The sequence below is a fragment of the Xiphias gladius genome, chromosome 22, assembly GCF_016859285.1.
Source record: "Xiphias gladius isolate SHS-SW01 ecotype Sanya breed wild chromosome 22, ASM1685928v1, whole genome shotgun sequence".
Lineage (NCBI taxonomy): Eukaryota > Metazoa > Chordata > Actinopteri > Istiophoriformes > Xiphiidae > Xiphias > Xiphias gladius.
In genome coordinates this window covers 19,083,462-19,099,863 of record NC_053421.1, presented here as the reverse complement: position 1 = coordinate 19,099,863, position 16,402 = coordinate 19,083,462, and the positions used below count along the sequence as shown (strand labels likewise).

At 39.2% G+C, this 16,402-nt stretch overlaps 3 protein-coding genes across 4 annotated transcripts; 1 reads left to right on the top strand and 2 right to left on the bottom strand.

The window, feature by feature from the left end:
* The first annotated feature begins 277 nt into the window (after positions 1 to 277).
* emg1 (EMG1 N1-specific pseudouridine methyltransferase) lies at positions 278 to 2,754 on the top strand. Its single transcript, XM_040117629.1, has 5 exons — positions 278 to 485; positions 628 to 729; positions 1,708 to 1,849; positions 2,037 to 2,242; positions 2,326 to 2,754. The coding sequence occupies exons 1-5, from the start codon at positions 336 to 338 to the stop codon at positions 2,437 to 2,439; spliced, it is 714 nt and encodes a 237-aa protein (XP_039973563.1). The 5' UTR covers positions 278 to 335; the 3' UTR covers positions 2,440 to 2,754.
* A 218-nt stretch (positions 2,755 to 2,972) lies between these two features.
* LOC120784109 (histone H1-like) lies at positions 2,973 to 6,278 on the bottom strand. Its single transcript, XM_040117602.1, has 3 exons — positions 5,887 to 6,278; positions 3,840 to 4,138; positions 2,973 to 3,563 (listed from the first exon to the last, which is right to left on the bottom strand). Exons 1-3 carry the CDS (start codon positions 6,125 to 6,127, stop codon positions 3,075 to 3,077), a joined length of 1,029 nt encoding a protein of 342 aa, XP_039973536.1. The 5' UTR covers positions 6,128 to 6,278; the 3' UTR covers positions 2,973 to 3,074.
* A 739-nt stretch (positions 6,279 to 7,017) lies between these two features.
* Positions 7,018 to 14,413, bottom strand: kel (Kell metallo-endopeptidase (Kell blood group)). 2 transcript variants are annotated; one of them, XM_040117499.1, is made up of 19 exons: positions 14,299 to 14,355; positions 13,791 to 13,831; positions 12,435 to 12,723; positions 12,045 to 12,344; positions 11,784 to 11,905; positions 10,909 to 11,067; positions 10,726 to 10,797; positions 10,423 to 10,611; positions 10,168 to 10,328; positions 9,951 to 10,068; positions 9,749 to 9,844; positions 9,550 to 9,648; positions 9,385 to 9,462; positions 9,093 to 9,199; positions 8,893 to 8,982; positions 8,717 to 8,784; positions 8,397 to 8,557; positions 8,219 to 8,308; positions 7,018 to 8,129 (listed from the first exon to the last, which is right to left on the bottom strand). In XM_040117499.1, the coding sequence occupies exons 2-19, from the start codon at positions 13,800 to 13,802 to the stop codon at positions 7,983 to 7,985; spliced, it is 2,358 nt and encodes a 785-aa protein (XP_039973433.1). In that variant the 5' UTR covers positions 13,803 to 13,831; positions 14,299 to 14,355; the 3' UTR covers positions 7,018 to 7,982. The 2 variants fall into 2 exon arrangements, with proteins under 2 accessions (XP_039973433.1, XP_039973432.1); XM_040117498.1 differs by lacking the exon at positions 13,791 to 13,831 and having other exon boundaries at positions 14,299 to 14,413.
* Between the last annotated feature and the right edge of the window lie 1,989 nt (positions 14,414 to 16,402).

The following is a 16,402-nucleotide window of genomic DNA, read 5'->3' as shown; positions in this document are numbered from 1 at the left end:
TAAATACTTCTTTTATATTTCTATATATATATATATATATATATATATATATATATATATATATATATATATATATATATGTATACATACTTATATATACACACACACACACAAACACACACAAGCAAACAAACACCAACACAAACACTCACACACACACACACACACACACACACACACACACACACACACACACACACACACACACACACACACAAACTAACTCTGAGTCATATACAGTCAATGCTCGTGCCTCAGTTACTATAGACGGCCACTCGTGAACGCGCACGTCTGCCGTGACGTACAGCAACTGCGACAGTCCCGCAAAAGGCATCATGGCGGCACCTGATGGGAAGAAGCGTGGTCTTGAACATTTGGACGAATATGAACCCAAACCAGCCAAACACCTCCGCAGCCTGCATGACCGTATGGCGGAGCGGAGACTGGTTGTTATTCTGGAGGGAGCATCTTTAGAAACGGTGAAGGTAAGGCGTCAGGCATGTGCTAGTGTGTTGTTGTGATGGCAAGCTTGTCAGCAGTGGAAGTTACATCAGTAATCATACCTTTTTAAATTGGTTTACAACAAATGAATTTATCGACAATCGAAATATGTTTGGTTTTCTCCAGGTCGGAAAAACATTTGAGCTGTTAAACTGTGACCAGCACAAAAATATGATCGTCAAAAGTGGAAGAGATCCAGGACACATAAGACCAGATATCACACATCAGGTAATCACTCGTTTCAGAAAACATGTTTATCTCTAAATGATGGCTGCCGATGTCTTGCCAGTATCCTGATGATGACTTCCAGTATCCTGTAACCTTTATAATTATACATAGGGAGTAGAGCCCGTGCAGTATGTCAGCTGAAAGTACTTGGAGACTTTTGAGGTAATTTAGAAAAAGTGTCTCCATCACACAGTTTGTACATCAGAGAGCACTGGCAAGTTCAGTTCAACTATAAAATGTCCCACTCAGTCCATCTCTCAACCACAGTTCTTTAATAACCTGATTTAAGGGATCCTTATAAAAAAATATTTGGTTATCTTACGTGTTTATGTTAAAACACACACACACACACACACACACACACACATATATTTGCTGGTGTATGGTTAGTCTGATTTTTATTACTCTCAAATTGATATTTGCGTATTTGGTAACAGCCTCAAAAGTTCAGTTTCAGTCAGACAGGAGTATTGGTACAGTTTTACTCCCAATATTTGTCTAATTGTGCATTTTGCGTAATAATTCCAATTTTTCACTGAATAAAAGTTACATTAGAAAAGAAGTAATAATAGTTTTAAACTTGCAGTTGATTACATAACACCAGCCTCAATAGCATAACCTGGCATTTTAATAACCCTCCCAAGCACATAATTTTTTGTGCTGATACACAATAGGTTGTTGTCCTGATACACATTAGGTTTTTGGTTTTAAAAATATTTGGCCACAACTGCTTGTTATGTTTCCCGTGTGTTGTGCTTTGCTTAGTTTACATGTGTTTTCTTTGTTGCTGCCAACTACCTATAGTGCATTGTTTTATTCTGTTATAATTGATTAGGGAGATGCAGTTAGATTTTTTTTCCCCCATTTTTGGTGTTTTTCAAGACATGACTACACAACCACAAGTCCTGAGAAATGGCATTTTGTTCATCAAACTTTATAAATAACTTATTACTTAAATATCTTATTTACTTTCACCAGTGTCTGCTCATGCTGATGGACAGTCCACTGAACAGGGCAGGCCTGCTGCAGGTTTACATCCACACAGAGAAAAACGCCTTAATAGAGATCAACCCACAGACCCGCATCCCAAGAACCTTCACCCGCTTCTGTGGCCTCATGGGTAAAGTACCACCTCAGTTGTGTGTTTTTTTTTTTTTTTCTGGTGAATAAATTACGTATAAATTGAGCTGATCGTTTTGTAAGCAAAGTACAAAACAGTCAGTCATACAAACCTGTGTCATAGTTTCTCATCTGCCTTCCCTACTCAGCTGGTCCTTATCTTTCTCTTTTGTCTTCTCCCATCTTAGTTCAGCTGCTGCACAAGCTGAGTGTCAGAGCCGCTGATGGTCCACAGAGGCTTCTGAGGATGATTAAAAACCCAGTGTCCGACCACCTGCCTCCTGGCTGCCCTCGCATCACCACCTCCTTCTCTGCGGGAGAAGCTGTCTGCCCCCGGACTCTGGTGCCAGAGGGACCAGCTGCAGTGGTGATTGGAGCATTTGCACATGGAGCGGTGAGAAATGGCTCTACGTTGCGGCTGATTCACTGCTTTCAGCTTCGGTTATCTGTGTTACAGATCTCTCTGTCTTTTATTAGGTGAATGTGGACTACACAGAGAAGACTGTGTCAATCAGTAACTACCCGCTGTCTGCAGCACTGACCTGTGCCAAGATGTGCTCTGCCTTCGAGGAGGTGTGGGGTGTCCTGTGACAAACAGTTCATGGACTACTGATGAGACAGTAAACTACGTGGACATTTTTTCAATGGACTAAGAGTGGATATGACAGAAACATTGCACCAAATTTCTGTTTCACCAGTGAGGCCACGTGGACTACAGACATGTATCCAGTTATGTGTATGCGAGTATGACGCTGTTTGGCCACCATGTGGAACATACATTAAATTTGTACCCAGTCCTCCAATTCCGTAAAAGCATGGCTTTTTTTGTACCATTACCAATTGTAGCAACCAATTCCTGGAGCTATGCATATCAATACAGTGCCATTAAAATGTATCATTAAATAATGTGCGGTTTGGTTTCATGTAGACTGAGAAGACAAATGTCATTACAACGCAGTGGAGAAAAAAATCTTACAGAGAGATAAAGCACATGGAATTCCCTACCTAACCTAAGCATAAAATGGAAAAAATAAAAAACAAAAACATTTTAACTATCTTCAGAAAACACGTTTTCATCCCAGATGATACATAAAAAGAAAATATAGAATTTCAGTTTGCTCGAAAGATTTCAGTTTATTACTCCTAGCCATTAATTACACACTCTAATAATAGTAAGCCTTTCTCCTGGCAAACTGACGTTGCTGTGCTCTTAATCTTGATCTTGTTTAAGGAAGTCTCCGTCTTGGTGGTTGTCTTTTCTGGGAGGATTTATATGGATGTCGGTTTCGCTTAGGTTGACGTCTCCGAGTCTTTTGAACCTTCAGTGGGCCCATTTGAACCCGTGCGGCTGGGTTTGCTGAAGATCTGCGTTTCTTCCCGGCTGGCTGTAGCGATTTTCTTCTCCTTTTCGGTGTCTTCCTTCTTGATTTGTGCAATGTGCCGGCTGGTTTGTGAGTCTTGCTTGTTAGCTTTTGTGATTTGCCTGCCGGTTTGCAAGTGTTACCTCTTGGTTTGTGTGATTTGGCTGCTCGTCTGCTCGTCTTGCCTTTTGGTTTGTGTGATATCCTTCTTGATTTAGGAGTCTTTATGGATCGTCTCTCTGACTTTTCTAGTCCTTTGGGGGATTTGCTGGCTGTTTTGCTCTGCTTCGGATCGCTTTTTGGTTTTGGGGATTTCACAGTGCTAATCCTTACACACATTGTGTCTGCCTTCATCTGTTTTTTTTGTAGAAAAAGTATTGAAAAATACAAATAATTTTTTAGATTATTGTTGACAAGACAAACCTGTTGTCTCTAACTTGTACACTGAAATTATGAGGTCAAGTCAACACTGCATCATTTGGGAAGAAAACTGCTGCTCTTCTCAGTACGTTCAACCTTTGGCCACATTTTAATACAATTTTCTTATGTCATGCAGTGTTGCATTTCCCTTTTTAATCAATACCAAATGTATTTACAAGTTACCAAATTAAATAGGCAAATGCTCTTTACCCTTCTGTTCAGCCTGAACGATGCATTTCTTGTAGTTTGTACAATTGTCTCATTATTAACCAGCCTTCTGGTCACCACATTCACCCGCCCGTTGTTCTTGGTGACATCGTAGCCTCCAGCAGCCAGCGTCTGCTTGAGCTCCGCCATAGAGATGCCACCTCGGTGTTTGCAGTGGGAAACCACGCTGAGGATGAGCTGGGAGACGTGATGTGAGGCTGACTTTGTTTGTGCAGTGTTTGTCTTGGGTGCATTGTCAGCCTCAGTTAAAATCTGATGCTTGAAAAGGCGAACGGGAGTCTCTGGAAAACCAATAAGGACGAGAGGAGGCTAATTGACATGTCTGAATAATGAATTTGTATCTTATTCCAACCTCCTCACACAAATCATGAATTCTGTGATGGGATAAATGTAAACTTACAGTTAATTACAGTCTAATATATATTTAGTCTTATCAAATTTGATTGCAGTCTCTATCAGTCAGGGCTAATATTGGGGACGCTGAGGTTGTGTCATCTGTATTTTGTTTTATTTTTTTCTGTTTATTTATTTACTTTGTGGTGAATTTTGGGGTTTTAGCAACATGAAGGAGTTTACATTCTACAAATAAAAACTAATATTTCTGAATTCGATTCCAGTAATTTTTTTTTAACTCTAAAATATTTAAATTTGGCCCACAAACTTTAAATAAATAAAGGCTTTAGCATTTTTCCCCCAGAAATTTGTTCTTGACCGTACAGCGAGAGCTTTGAAAAAGCATTTAGCAAGGCTTGATTGCTGGAGAACTGCCCAGAGGACCCAGGTTTACACCATATCATTTGGGTCTACATAATTCTATTAAATGCAGATTTGTCAGAAATGTGCACCAATGAATTACAACATCACCTCTGATGGGTCCTCCATCCTCCACCTTGTGTTTCTGGTCTTGTAGAGGGACACTGTGTCAAAATCTACTTTTAAGACTTCAGTTATTTTAGTTTTTATTGTGGTTGTTCTTTATAAAGTTGTTTTTTTTTAAATGCTTCCACTTTTTTTCTGTCAGTCAAGTAATTAACATTAAGAAAACATTGAGGGAGTATTAAGGAAGTATTATTACATCAGAGGAGAACTGTATGGCTGCAACCAACAATTTTCATTATTAATGGGTATGATAATTACTTTCTATAATAATCAATTGACTTTTCCGTCTATAAATGTCAGAAAATACTGAAAAATCCTCATCATTATTCCCTGATGAAGTTAACACATTAAAAACGCCTTCTTTTTTTTTTGTCTAAGCACCAGTCAAAAACACAAAAATTTTGAGTTTACTGTCATAGAAAATCAGGGAAACTAGCAAATATTCCCATTAGAGAAACTGGTACTACTTAACATTTGCCATTTTTTCCTAAAAAAATTACTTAAAAAATGGATCCATTATCTAAATTGTTACCAATCAGTTTTCTGTCAATTGATCATCAGTTAATCAACTTAATCATTCCTACTTTAGAGCACTGGTTGGTTTCTGGGTGCCAGGGGAAATAATGAAACTATGTACAGTGGGGGTCAGTAGGGGCCCAACAATACATTTTTTGCCCTGGGAGGTTAATCCATCTATGGGAGTTAGACCCTCATGTTAGGAAATAACATTTACATCAAGTATCGCCAAATAAAGTAAAACTTGTTATATGTGTAGGATTTGATACATTCAAAAAGCAAGTGTTTTTTTCTTAAATTCTTTCTGTCTCTTAATTAAAAAATATGTCTAACATCACTGTCTCAGTGGCAAATCTCCCAATGGCCCCTTCTGTCTATTAAGTGATCCCACATGAGTTCTGGACACTCAGGTGCGGAAATCCCCAGTTTTGTTTTGGGTTGCCCTCCAAGCTAGGTTAAGTGTTGGCTGGAGCAAGTTAAGATAGTAACAAAGCAGCTAGCTATCTTCCCAAAAAAAAAAAATTCAAATAGAAAAAAAAAAGAAAAAAAAAAACACAAGAAAATACAGAAAAGTCTGAAGTGGTAAAAGTTGCTTTGACTAGCTAGCTACAGTTAGCATTTAGCTGTCACTCACTGGGCAGAGAGGCCTGTCCCCTCCCTGCGGGCTCCTCCCGGTGCTGGATGGCCCGTTTCAGTAGCCGGCCCAAGCGTTTGGCTCCTGCTTTTCCGAGGCCTTTCCCAGTCGGAGTTTTAGTGGGTCTGCCTGTTCGTTTCACCAGCCTCAACGGTGTATTTCCTCTTGCTGTAATGTTGTTGTTAGCGTTTCCCTGTGCGCCCCGCTCCGAGGCTTTTCTGGCTGTTGTTTTCCTCCGCATTTTTTTTCTTTCTGTTGGCCTATTTCATATTTCAAAAAGAAATCTGAAAAATGAAACTCTCCAGCTGATTGTTGGAAAGTTTGACAGGCACATTTTTGTTTTGTTTTTTTTTTTGAAAAATAGCATTTCTTTAGTTGCTGTGTAACTGCTGTCTACAATCAGTGGTGGAAAGTAACTAAGTACATTTACTCGAATACTTTACTTAATATCAACTAATAGTATTATCTTTTCATGCTACTTTGTACTTTTACCCCGCTACATTTCAGACATATATATTGTACTTTTTACTCCACTACATTTATTTTGACAGTTTTCCGTCGCTAGTTACTTTTCAAATTATGATGCTTTGTTTTAAATTAAACTGTCCAACAGTCTAGTATACATACAAGTAGAACTAAAATGATTGGCAGAAATTCATTGGAAATTTATTTTGATTATCGTTAAAGTCATTTTTCTTGCAAAAATGCCAAATATGCACAAGTTCCAGCTTCTCAAATGCAAGGATTTGCTGCTTTTTCTTTTACAATTCCTTGAATAATAATGATTATAGCACTCAAAGGGGACATTTTACATTGAGTGCTTTCACTGATTGGACTTAAATATTTTTACTTGAGTATAAGGCCTGATACATACTTGTACTTCATCTGTCTTCATCGCTTAGGAGACAAAACTAAACTGCGGCTTAATTAGGAACTCATTTGAAACTATTTGGTTTTAACAGTTTACAGTTTACAAAATGAACAGTGGTGGAAAGTAACTAAGTACATTTACTCAAGAAATGTAATTGGGAAAAATTTGGAGGTACTCGTACTGTACTTAAGTACGTACATTTAATGTAACTTTTACTAGACTACATTTCAGAGGGAAATACTGTACTTTTTACTGCTGTACATTTATTTAACAGATATAGTTACTTGTTAGTTTACAGATTAAGATTTCACATAAAAAGAACATATGATAAGATTATAAAATGCAACTCGCTGTCAAGATTCAATGAGTGGTTTCCAACATTTCCGCTTGCGCTCCCTTATAAAGAAACGCTGTCCAGTTGGGGCCCTTTACCACATTTCAACTCAATATGAGTTGTTAGCAGTTCCACCAGAGAGACGTTTCCCCTCTGAACTTATCAGACGTTTTCATTTAAATGACGGTTGGAGGCCCAGAGAAGGAAAAAGATCCGTTATTTATCTGGTGACCCTTTGGAGGGGCCTAGGACCCCTAGGCTGGGAACCACTGCACTAAACTACCTGACTGCATCGAAAGTAGATAAACGAGCTCCACCTCAAGCAGATACAACAGTAAAATGCTGCTTACATTGTTGCATCCATATTAAAAATTTAATAATGTCATGTAATAATATATCAGTCACGGGACATTCTATTGCAGACAGATACTTTTACTTTTGCTACTTTAAGTACATTTTTCTGCTAATAATTGTGTACTTTTACTTACGTTGGATTTTGAGTGCAGGACTCTTACTTGCAATGGACTATTTTGACATTCTTGCATTGGTACTTTTGCTTAAGTGAAGGATCTGAGTACTTCTTCCACCACTGAAACTGAAACACGAAAATATTTTCTCAAATGTCTGTTTTTTTTATTTAAATAAATACTAAACAGCTTGTGCAATTAATGGGACATGCAAACACATCTTAAAAACAATTAAAGCCAATACAAAAAAAATGTCAGTGTCTCTTGGTTTGTACATACTGTAGGTACACTTTTGTTATATAAACTTTCTTTGTAACAACAGTTTGCCAAAATCCAGAGTATGGTTGGTTAGTGTCTACAACAGATGTGAATACTTTGTCAGACTAGTCAGAAAAAAGTCCTGCCGGTCTTCAGAGGAGTCTCGTCAGCATGTTTGTAATGAATGTTGCTGGGTTTTATTTGGGCACTGTAGGTTTGTCGGACACAGGTGAGATTTGGCGCAAATGACTGTAATCAAAAAGGAGGGCTCCAAGGGCATGAACTCATGGTAGGGGTCAAAGTCACAGTTAACCTGGAAAAGAATACATTAAAAGACATGAGATCAGAAGCTGAGAGGAAAGAAGATGAAAAAACTGAAAGAGAATGATTGACGTACATTACCTGAGAAAACGATAAGAGAAACAGGCGAGTGAGTGAGAATCCTGAGATGGAGGTGTCCCCCGGATGGTTCTTTAGACTCTGATGATAAGCCTGAGGAACGAGGGCGGACAAAATGTGGATGTATGAGCCTAATGGTGTTGTCATACACAGAGACTAAAGCCTGAACATGCCTCCTCACCTGCAACGCTATCTGCAGTGCAGAATACTGCACCCACACCTCCTGCTGCTGCGCTGCTGAGAGAGAAAATGCTCCACCTCTGCTTGCTTTTTCTGTCATAGTGAGATAGTGAGCCCACACACACCCCCCCACAGCATGCACCGTCTCACTCTGAGAGTAGACTACAGCAAAACAGAGACATGGTCATGGTCATGATATTGCAGTAAACAATCTGTAACTGGAGTGTAGAGAATGCTGTGTTTATGTCTGAAAATTAGTATATTTTTATGGTAATTTACTGTGTATATAACCTTAACACAACAAATGCGAGCTTCTCTTACTGTCAGGCAGAAGCAAGTGGAGGATATCTTTGGCGATAAGGAAACCCATTGCACCATAATTCATTGCCCTGTTAAAATACGAAAAGAAAAGAAAGTGTACCATAATGTTCAATAATTATAATAATATATATTTTAAAAAACAGTAATAGAGCTTTCAAAATCAGTCTTCTCTTTACCTGGGATAGTTTGGATGGAAGAGAGGGGGGACAAACATTCCCATGGGAAAGAGGAGCTCATTACCCAGGAGAAGTGGTGTGACAGACAGACTGAAAGAAATGAGAAAAAAGTTTAAATACACGCTTAAAACATTCATCTTCTTATTTTTTATATATATATATATATTATATATATATATAAGAACAAAGCCGACACTTACATATCAAACGCCTCGATCTGCTCAGTCAGGAGTTTTCTGCGCTTCTTTTGCCAAAGGGACAGTAGCTGGACATAGTTGGAGAAGAAGCTATGTGTGCTCACCGACACCTGGTTGTGGAGTCAGATATGATGTTAATGCATACAAATTTATTAGACAAAGAAGTTCAGTGAGTTTAGGTGGGTATAACTAGGGTTAAACTCACTGGGAAAGAGGTTTAACTGGGAAGGGCATCAAATAAAGAGGTTAACATCTTAATACACCTAATCTGTTGGGGCCACTGGAGGTAATGTACCTCAGAAAAAAGCAGGTCAAGCTCAGCTTCACTGGAGATCTCACTTGTAGTCCAGAGTCTTGGGATTAAAGACTGAACCTGGAAGAAGACAGACAATAAATATCAAAATGGTTACAGAATACAGTTAAAAAAAATCAAAGTACAATAACAATTCTTGCTTCTTACCTTTTTCATAACAGACTGGAGAGACTTCTGATCCGTCCACTTGAGTTCATGTAATTTGGACTTGAAGGAGGAAAATATGTTTTGAACAATCTCCTTTGCCTGTTGGACAATGAAAATCTTCAATATGCTGCATATCAGCCTCATAACTTTAATCTCTACTGAATTAATTATGTCCCAAATCTCCAAAATCGCTCCTCACCTCTCGGTGTGCTGTCCTTTCACTGAGAAGGTGTGTAAGAACTGAGTCAAATCCCCTCTCAGTCTCCAACACACAGTGTTTCCAGCGAGGAGCTACCTGGTGAAGAGTCCCACAGAGAAGACGTGACTCAAAGGAATCAATTCATAGGCCTAATTTTTTTTTTTTTTTAATAAAATGTAATGGTTTCATTGTGTTGACTCACCCCTTCAGTGTTACCCAGAGCTACAGATAAATTCTTTGCTGTTTCAGAAAATCTGGAGTCCAGGGCAGGCATCAGGGTGTGCAGCAGATTCAGGACCATATAAGTTTGAAGGGGACCGCTGAGTGGAATCAAATTAGACAGCAAAAGGTCAAAAAAGAAAAAAGGGGCAGGGTTTATGTGAATTTGATTGTGTGTTGCTCCGCGTCACTTACAGTACCTGGTGCTCAGCTCATGCTTGTTCAGCCATTTCCCAATGATGGGGGACATTTGCACCATGTAGGGTAGGTTATGCAGAAGGACATGATCGTCTTCGATTAATCGCAGCGGATGGAAAGCGGCCTGTAGACAGCCCAACCAATCAATGGCAGGGGCCTGGATCTGCGGGAGCATTTACATAAAGAAGATCTATCATTTCAGTGAATTCAGACACGGTAAGTGTGTATAGCGACACAGCCTCCTCCTCCTCCGGTACCTGTAGCTCTTTGATGGTCATGCGCTGATAGAGCTGTCCTTTCGACAGGCGATATTGCAGAGGTGCAGCAGTTACAGCGAGCTCAGAGGACAGAGACATGAACATGCCCACGTGGATCATGCTGCTGCTGTCCGGGGCCCCCAACAGCGCCAGGTATCTCTGACATGTTGCCAAGAAGGGACGTAATGTCTGGATGAAAAGAGACAGGAGAATGATTAAGGAGTGTATTCGTGGGGTTGGATGAATGTTGTATCCATTAAAAGATATTTCTTGGGTCAGTAATGGTCCAGCCAAGTCAACAACCTGAGCTTTAGCTTGAGACTTCTGCGTCTTGTTGTTCCATTCAATCGGGATCAACAGATCTGGCTGATCAATCTGTTGAAAAAGAGGAGACTTGAGTTAAAGTAATAACACAAAGCCTACTTTATTATGGCAGTGCTCCCACCAACATGTTAGGACTTATAAATTATCATAACGGATGCTGGCCTGTATGTATCTTTTGGTCGTCCCACGGGCAATTTCCTTTGGGTCTTTGCCCACATAGAGGTTGAAGAATGGAAAGGTGGCGTAGTCTCTCATTAGCAGGCTCAGGGTGGAGTTGAAATCAGTCTGGTTCCACCGACCTGATACTGCCCAACCTCCCAGCTGCACAAACACACACACACACACACACACACACACACACACACACACACACACACACACACACACACACACACACACACACACACACACACACACACACACACACACACACAGATTAAGAACAAAAAGGGGGTTATCAAAATCAAAAGAGCAGGCCTGAAATATGAAAATAAACAAAGCATCTTTTAACATGTGTCTCTCACAAATAAATGCATCTGTCCATCTGAGACAATCAACAACATGTATGCCAAATCCCAATCAGAGCTCACATTTGAGAAGACTAATATTTGTTTGATAAAATTACTTACCGATTAACAAAAGAGCTGACGATTCATTTAAGTGATCAGTTAGTAAATAAATCGACTAATCATTTAAACTCTAGATAATTTTATGTGGAACAAGAGGAACAAAGGAGGAACCACCACCACTGAGCTTTTTTTTTTTTTTACCCTCACCAAAGAAGATGTGACAAATAACAACTTGTTGTAATAGCACCCCCTTGAGCCAACCTGTGTAACTAATCCTGCAGTCTTCGCAGTAAGATGCATTGTTTCTCTGTATTTTGCCAAAATCTGAGTGTTGCCTGAGAAGCCGAGCAGTATGATTGACAAGTAATTCGCTTTCACCTCTGAAAAGGGAAGCAATAAAGGAGCTCTGACACTGTTTGGGAATTATCAGCCTAGGGCCTGCTTACAAAGGGTATATGACTATCATACTTTCTGGATGAGTGTGAGGAAGGGCTCTTCTCCAGCGTTGTCTATAGATCTTGTGTCCAAACAGGAATGGTAGAATCCTTTGGCTTTCTGCACCGCTGAGCTACTGGCACTGTCGTTTGATTCTGAGAGAGAGATACCGAAAAACACAATTCAGGCCATGCAGGGATGTAACATGCTCTCTTATGCACCAGAGTGATTGGATAAAGCGATACGGCCCAGAGAGGTGTACACTAGAGGGCATTTTCTGCTGCAGACTCCTACCCAAAATCTTCCGGAGATACTGCAGTAGCACAGTTTTTCTGTCCAGTATTTTTCCCTCTCTCAGTCCCCTGTCTTCTCGCTCTTTACTTTGTCCTCTCCTCTCTGGCCACACAAACTTCCCATTCTGATTCTGTGGGTGTCCAGGGATGCCCTGTCCTCTTTGTCCTCCCCCTCTGTCTGGTGAGAGTCTGTCCGATCCACATGTGAACAAGAAGTATTCACAGGGCTCCCTGAACTGATCAGCAGACATGGACAGACGAGCCGACGCCCACTGACAGGCTGGGGAAAGACACGGAGTCACTACAGGAAAGAGTCAGAGAAAAGTCAGACAAAATGACAAGTTCTGAATATATTATGGAATTTTGCTGCACCGTTGTATGTCAGGCCTACCAGTAACTGTCTGGTTATTGCTCCTATTTTGACGATTCTGATGCATATAGTAAATTAGTCCCAGAAAGGCAGCACATAAAGAAAACCCCCAAAAGAGGAGAAGCAGCTTTCTATGTTTTATCCACAGTGGCTTTGCTTGCTGCTGCTGCTCGGGGTTAGACTCTGACGGCTGTATCTCAGGCTGGAGCTGGGTTTGTTGATGGGTCTCAGAGGGATCTTGGGTGGGGAGTGGCGGCTGAAGACCCCTCTCAAGTTCTGGCTGTGGCGATGGCTGGATTGATAGCTGAAGCTTGAAGTGAGCATGTGAAAACAGAATATAACTGGTTATACCGAAATACCATGGCATTTTTGGAAATATAATTTTTTTTGTGTAGTAGCTCCAATTAATTTTTACTAACAGTAGAAATATAGAAATATAAATGATTTGATATTGACAATCCAGGATGAGCCCTCATTCTACCCCTGCGCAGATGTTACAAAGTTGTTTTTTTTAACCTTTACAGTAGGGTTGCAATTGCTTGTCAGTTAATCGATGGTCAATTGACAGAAAAATAATCGGCAACTATTTTGATAATTGATTATTATTTTTTAAGAAAATATGTCAAAATTCTCTGTTTTCAAATTCTCAAATGTGAATATTTTCTGGTTTCCTTAGTCTTATATTATAGTAAATTGAATATCTTAAAAAACAAATAAATAATAATAATAGATAGTGGCAGCCCTACTTTATAGTTAACTCATATTCACCAATGACCCCTCATCGCAGGATGAATATGTCTATGAGCTGTGAGCAGTTTAACCCAACAATGTTCTTCCCTTCTTGGGGTGTTTTATTTTAATAAACATCTCCAGTATTTCAAGCAAAGATCTGAGAAAATCCAGAAAAATGAAGCAAAATTTTGTGTTTCTGAGTGTTTCTCTTCTTTGTCCTGTCTCATTAATCATCTGGTGACACCTTAGATTTATCTTGCATCCCCTAGCTAGGTCCAGATCCTCAGGTAGGGGAGGATCACAAATAGTCACAGTAATGTACATACATATTAAACATCAGGTTATGTCATCATAAATAAATCAGGAATATCACGCAAAACATAAAATGTGCTCAGTATGTAAAAAAAAAAAAAAAAAAAAAGGTTGTACATCAGTGTGCACACTCTGGTCATGTCCCATCATAAATCTTTAATCGAACTGGGCCCACAACAAGTACAGAAGACTTAACAGTGATTTCAAACATCCCTCAACCTGCCACTCATCCACCTCTAAGAAAACACATCCATTCTTAATCCCAGTCAAAGCTAAAGTAATTTCCACACAGTAATTCCTGCACAAGGCTTAGAGGCCAAATTCTGCTCTCACCATTTTCAACATCAAACACTGCTGACTTGTAAGAGCCCACTCTGTTCAGAAACAAAATGACACCAACAAATGTTAAGAGTTGCCACATGCTAAGAAACTCATAACAAAGTGGTTATTCCTGTATTTCTTGTTTAATATCTCCACTGACCTATATACTTCACAATTTTAATATTACTTTAAAGTTCAGTAGAATCACAATGCATGTTAATTTCAGAAAGAATGTCTACAGTATGTACAATGTGTTTTCTTGCTTACTCTAACATTTGCCAAAGTTACTGGAAAATGCTGATTAAAACAATATAAGTTTGTCCCTTGGCATCCAATATGATGTTCGACACAGTGTGAGCACACTATAGACCTCACTCAGTAACTTCAAAACCACTTAACATGGATGCCTCTGCTCTAGTTTCCAGCAACTAAAACTCACGTCAGCCTTGTTACCATGTGAACATGGTAAACACAGCTTCATAACAACGTGGCAAACATTTTGTTTTGGTGAAGTTCTTACCTCAAGCTCTACTGGTGTTTCACTCATTCTTAGTATATGGATGTCTTGCTCTGTGCGGGTTGCATCTTCTGTCTTTTACATTTGATGTTTCTCCTGTGCACCTCCTCCTGCTGGCTCTCCTTCAAACAGCTGTCATCTCAGCTCTCTATCTCTTTTCATCACTCACTTCTCATCTGACACTGATAAAAAAAAAAAAAACTCTCTAAGCTACGTCTTACTCTGCTCTCCAGAACCCTAATAATCAAGCAGAGACTGCGGTTTCGCTCAGGGACGTTCATGGGTATGTTTTGTGGTTTGTGAATTCAGGAGAAGCTCAATATGAAGATTCCAACTTGTATTTTCACTTTTTCACCTGTGTGCAGGATCAAGGCTTGAGAACAGAAGGCTGAGACTGGTAGGTCAAAGCCGACACGTTGCTTTTGCTAACACATTGTTACATATCATTGAATGAGGGCGAGCACTTCTTCCTGGAAAATAAACACACGTAGATGCACACACACACACACACACGTTCGCTGTCATCATTATCAGTGCAACGCATGGCTGGCAACAACTGATACAGCAGTTTGTCAGCCTGGAGGTCATGTAACAGTGTAGCACATCGTTGAGAGTCTGGGAGGAAGAACGTTACATGGATGTCACATGGAAGCCAACCAGAGATAGAATATGTTGGCACAAATAAATATGACAAGCCTTCGATATATTTCATGTATCGTGTGAGTTCATAACTTAAAAATTGTACCACTTAAAGACGAGCGAGCAAAAATGAAAACTTTTGGTATTTAGCATTTTATTTACTTAGTTGTTTATCTTTTGATAAAGCCAGAGGAGGGAGGGATGGGCCTAAATGTTTTTAAAACAAACAATATACACATTCACACTTATCAAACAGGAATTTATAAAAAAAGTTATATGAAAAGACAAGGCTTCCGCATGTAATACAATAAGACATAACACTACAAAACGCCAGATAAATGCAACTGTGAAGGCATCATCATATGTATAATATCACATGGTGATGACAAAGGCAGGGCCACAAAAGTGCAGTAGTTGCTGCAAACAAAAGACATAATACTAGAGGAAATGCCACCACCGCCTACACAGTTAGCATGAAATGCTGAATCACTATTGCCATGTTTTGTTAGTCATTCTGGTGTTATACTGCACCAGGCTCAATGCAAGCACAAGTAACAGCAATTTTTGTATTGAGGAATTCATTTCTGTGGCTGCAAATCAGGCTCAATTCAAAAGGAACAATGGAATACAAGAGAGTGGAGAAGGCACATCGCCAGGTTAAAAATGAAAACAAACGACTGTAAGCATTTATCAATGAAATACAGTACAGTAACATAAGATAAAATAGTGTATAGCCATCATGAACAGAATGAAGTACAAATGGAAAGAATGGAAAGAATAGTGGTATTTACTGTATCAACAGAATAGATCAAGACCAAAAAACTGGACTCAAACACAAAAAAGGTGATTAAAAAACAACAACATATGAACATCAAAACATTGAATCCCATGTAATTCTTTTAGTAACCTCAATCTTGCAAACAGTTTTGAAATATTTGGTCACTATGTTTAAACGTCTGTTGCCTACAGCTCAAAGCTACCACCTCTACTGTTATCCCACTGATGATTTTAGCACTGGTACACATGTAACCTTAATACATAACAGAAAAAAGGTCCTTACATTATATTATTTAACGCAGAAGATTCCAAGAAAAAGAATATCAATAACAATACTATTATGTTTCTAGATTGGTGTCTACTCAAAATTTATTATGTGCAGGGGCTTAAGAGTCAAAGTGACGCTAAAATTATATTTTATTTCACTATGAAAGTGTGCAACAATCACATATTAGGTCCTGTTTTCAGCCATGACGCTGATATTTTTAACTACACTGTTTTTTAAATTATGAGATCCCTGGAATGGAATCTGTGCTAGTCTGTTTGCTCATAATTTGTGCATCCAAAAAGCATGTATCTAAAAATACTTAACACTGTTCAATCAGCTCTAAAGTATTTTTTGAAAAGAAAGCAGCTTCATTTTTTTGTTCCAATCTTGCCCTTATACAGTATGATCAAATAAAGAAAGCAA

What these genes read in the sequence shown, in the direction of transcription:
- kel (XM_040117498.1), bottom strand. Translation starts at nt 14,325, where the DNA reads ATGAGTGAAACACCAGTAGAGCTTGAG. An exon ending in CGACCAAAAGATACATACAG is followed by an intron (nt 10,798 to 10,908) that starts GCCAGCATCCGT and finishes CTTTTTCAACAG; the next exon opens with ATTGATCAGCCAGATCTGTT. An exon ending in TTGACCTGCTTTTTTCTGAG is followed by an intron (nt 9,200 to 9,384) that starts GTACATTACCTC and finishes CTCCACAACCAG; the next exon opens with GTGTCGGTGAGCACACATAG.
- LOC120784109 (XM_040117602.1), bottom strand. Translation starts at nt 6,127, where the DNA reads ATGCGGAGGAAAACAACAGCCAGAAAAGCCTCGGAGCGGGGCGCACAG. An exon ending in GGGACAGGCCTCTCTGCCCA is followed by an intron (nt 4,139 to 5,886) that starts GTGAGTGACAGC and finishes TTGGTTTTCCAG; the next exon opens with AGACTCCCGTTCGCCTTTTC. An exon ending in CGTTCAGGCTGAACAGAAGG is followed by an intron (nt 3,564 to 3,839) that starts GTAAAGAGCATT and finishes CAAAAAAAACAG; the next exon opens with ATGAAGGCAGACACAATGTG.
- emg1 (XM_040117629.1), top strand. Translation starts at nt 336, where the DNA reads ATGGCGGCACCTGATGGGAAGAAGCGTGGTCTTGAACATTTGGACGAA. An exon ending in CATCTTTAGAAACGGTGAAG is followed by an intron (nt 486 to 627) that starts GTAAGGCGTCAG and finishes GGTTTTCTCCAG; the next exon opens with GTCGGAAAAACATTTGAGCT. An exon ending in GACCAGATATCACACATCAG is followed by an intron (nt 730 to 1,707) that starts GTAATCACTCGT and finishes TACTTTCACCAG; the next exon opens with TGTCTGCTCATGCTGATGGA.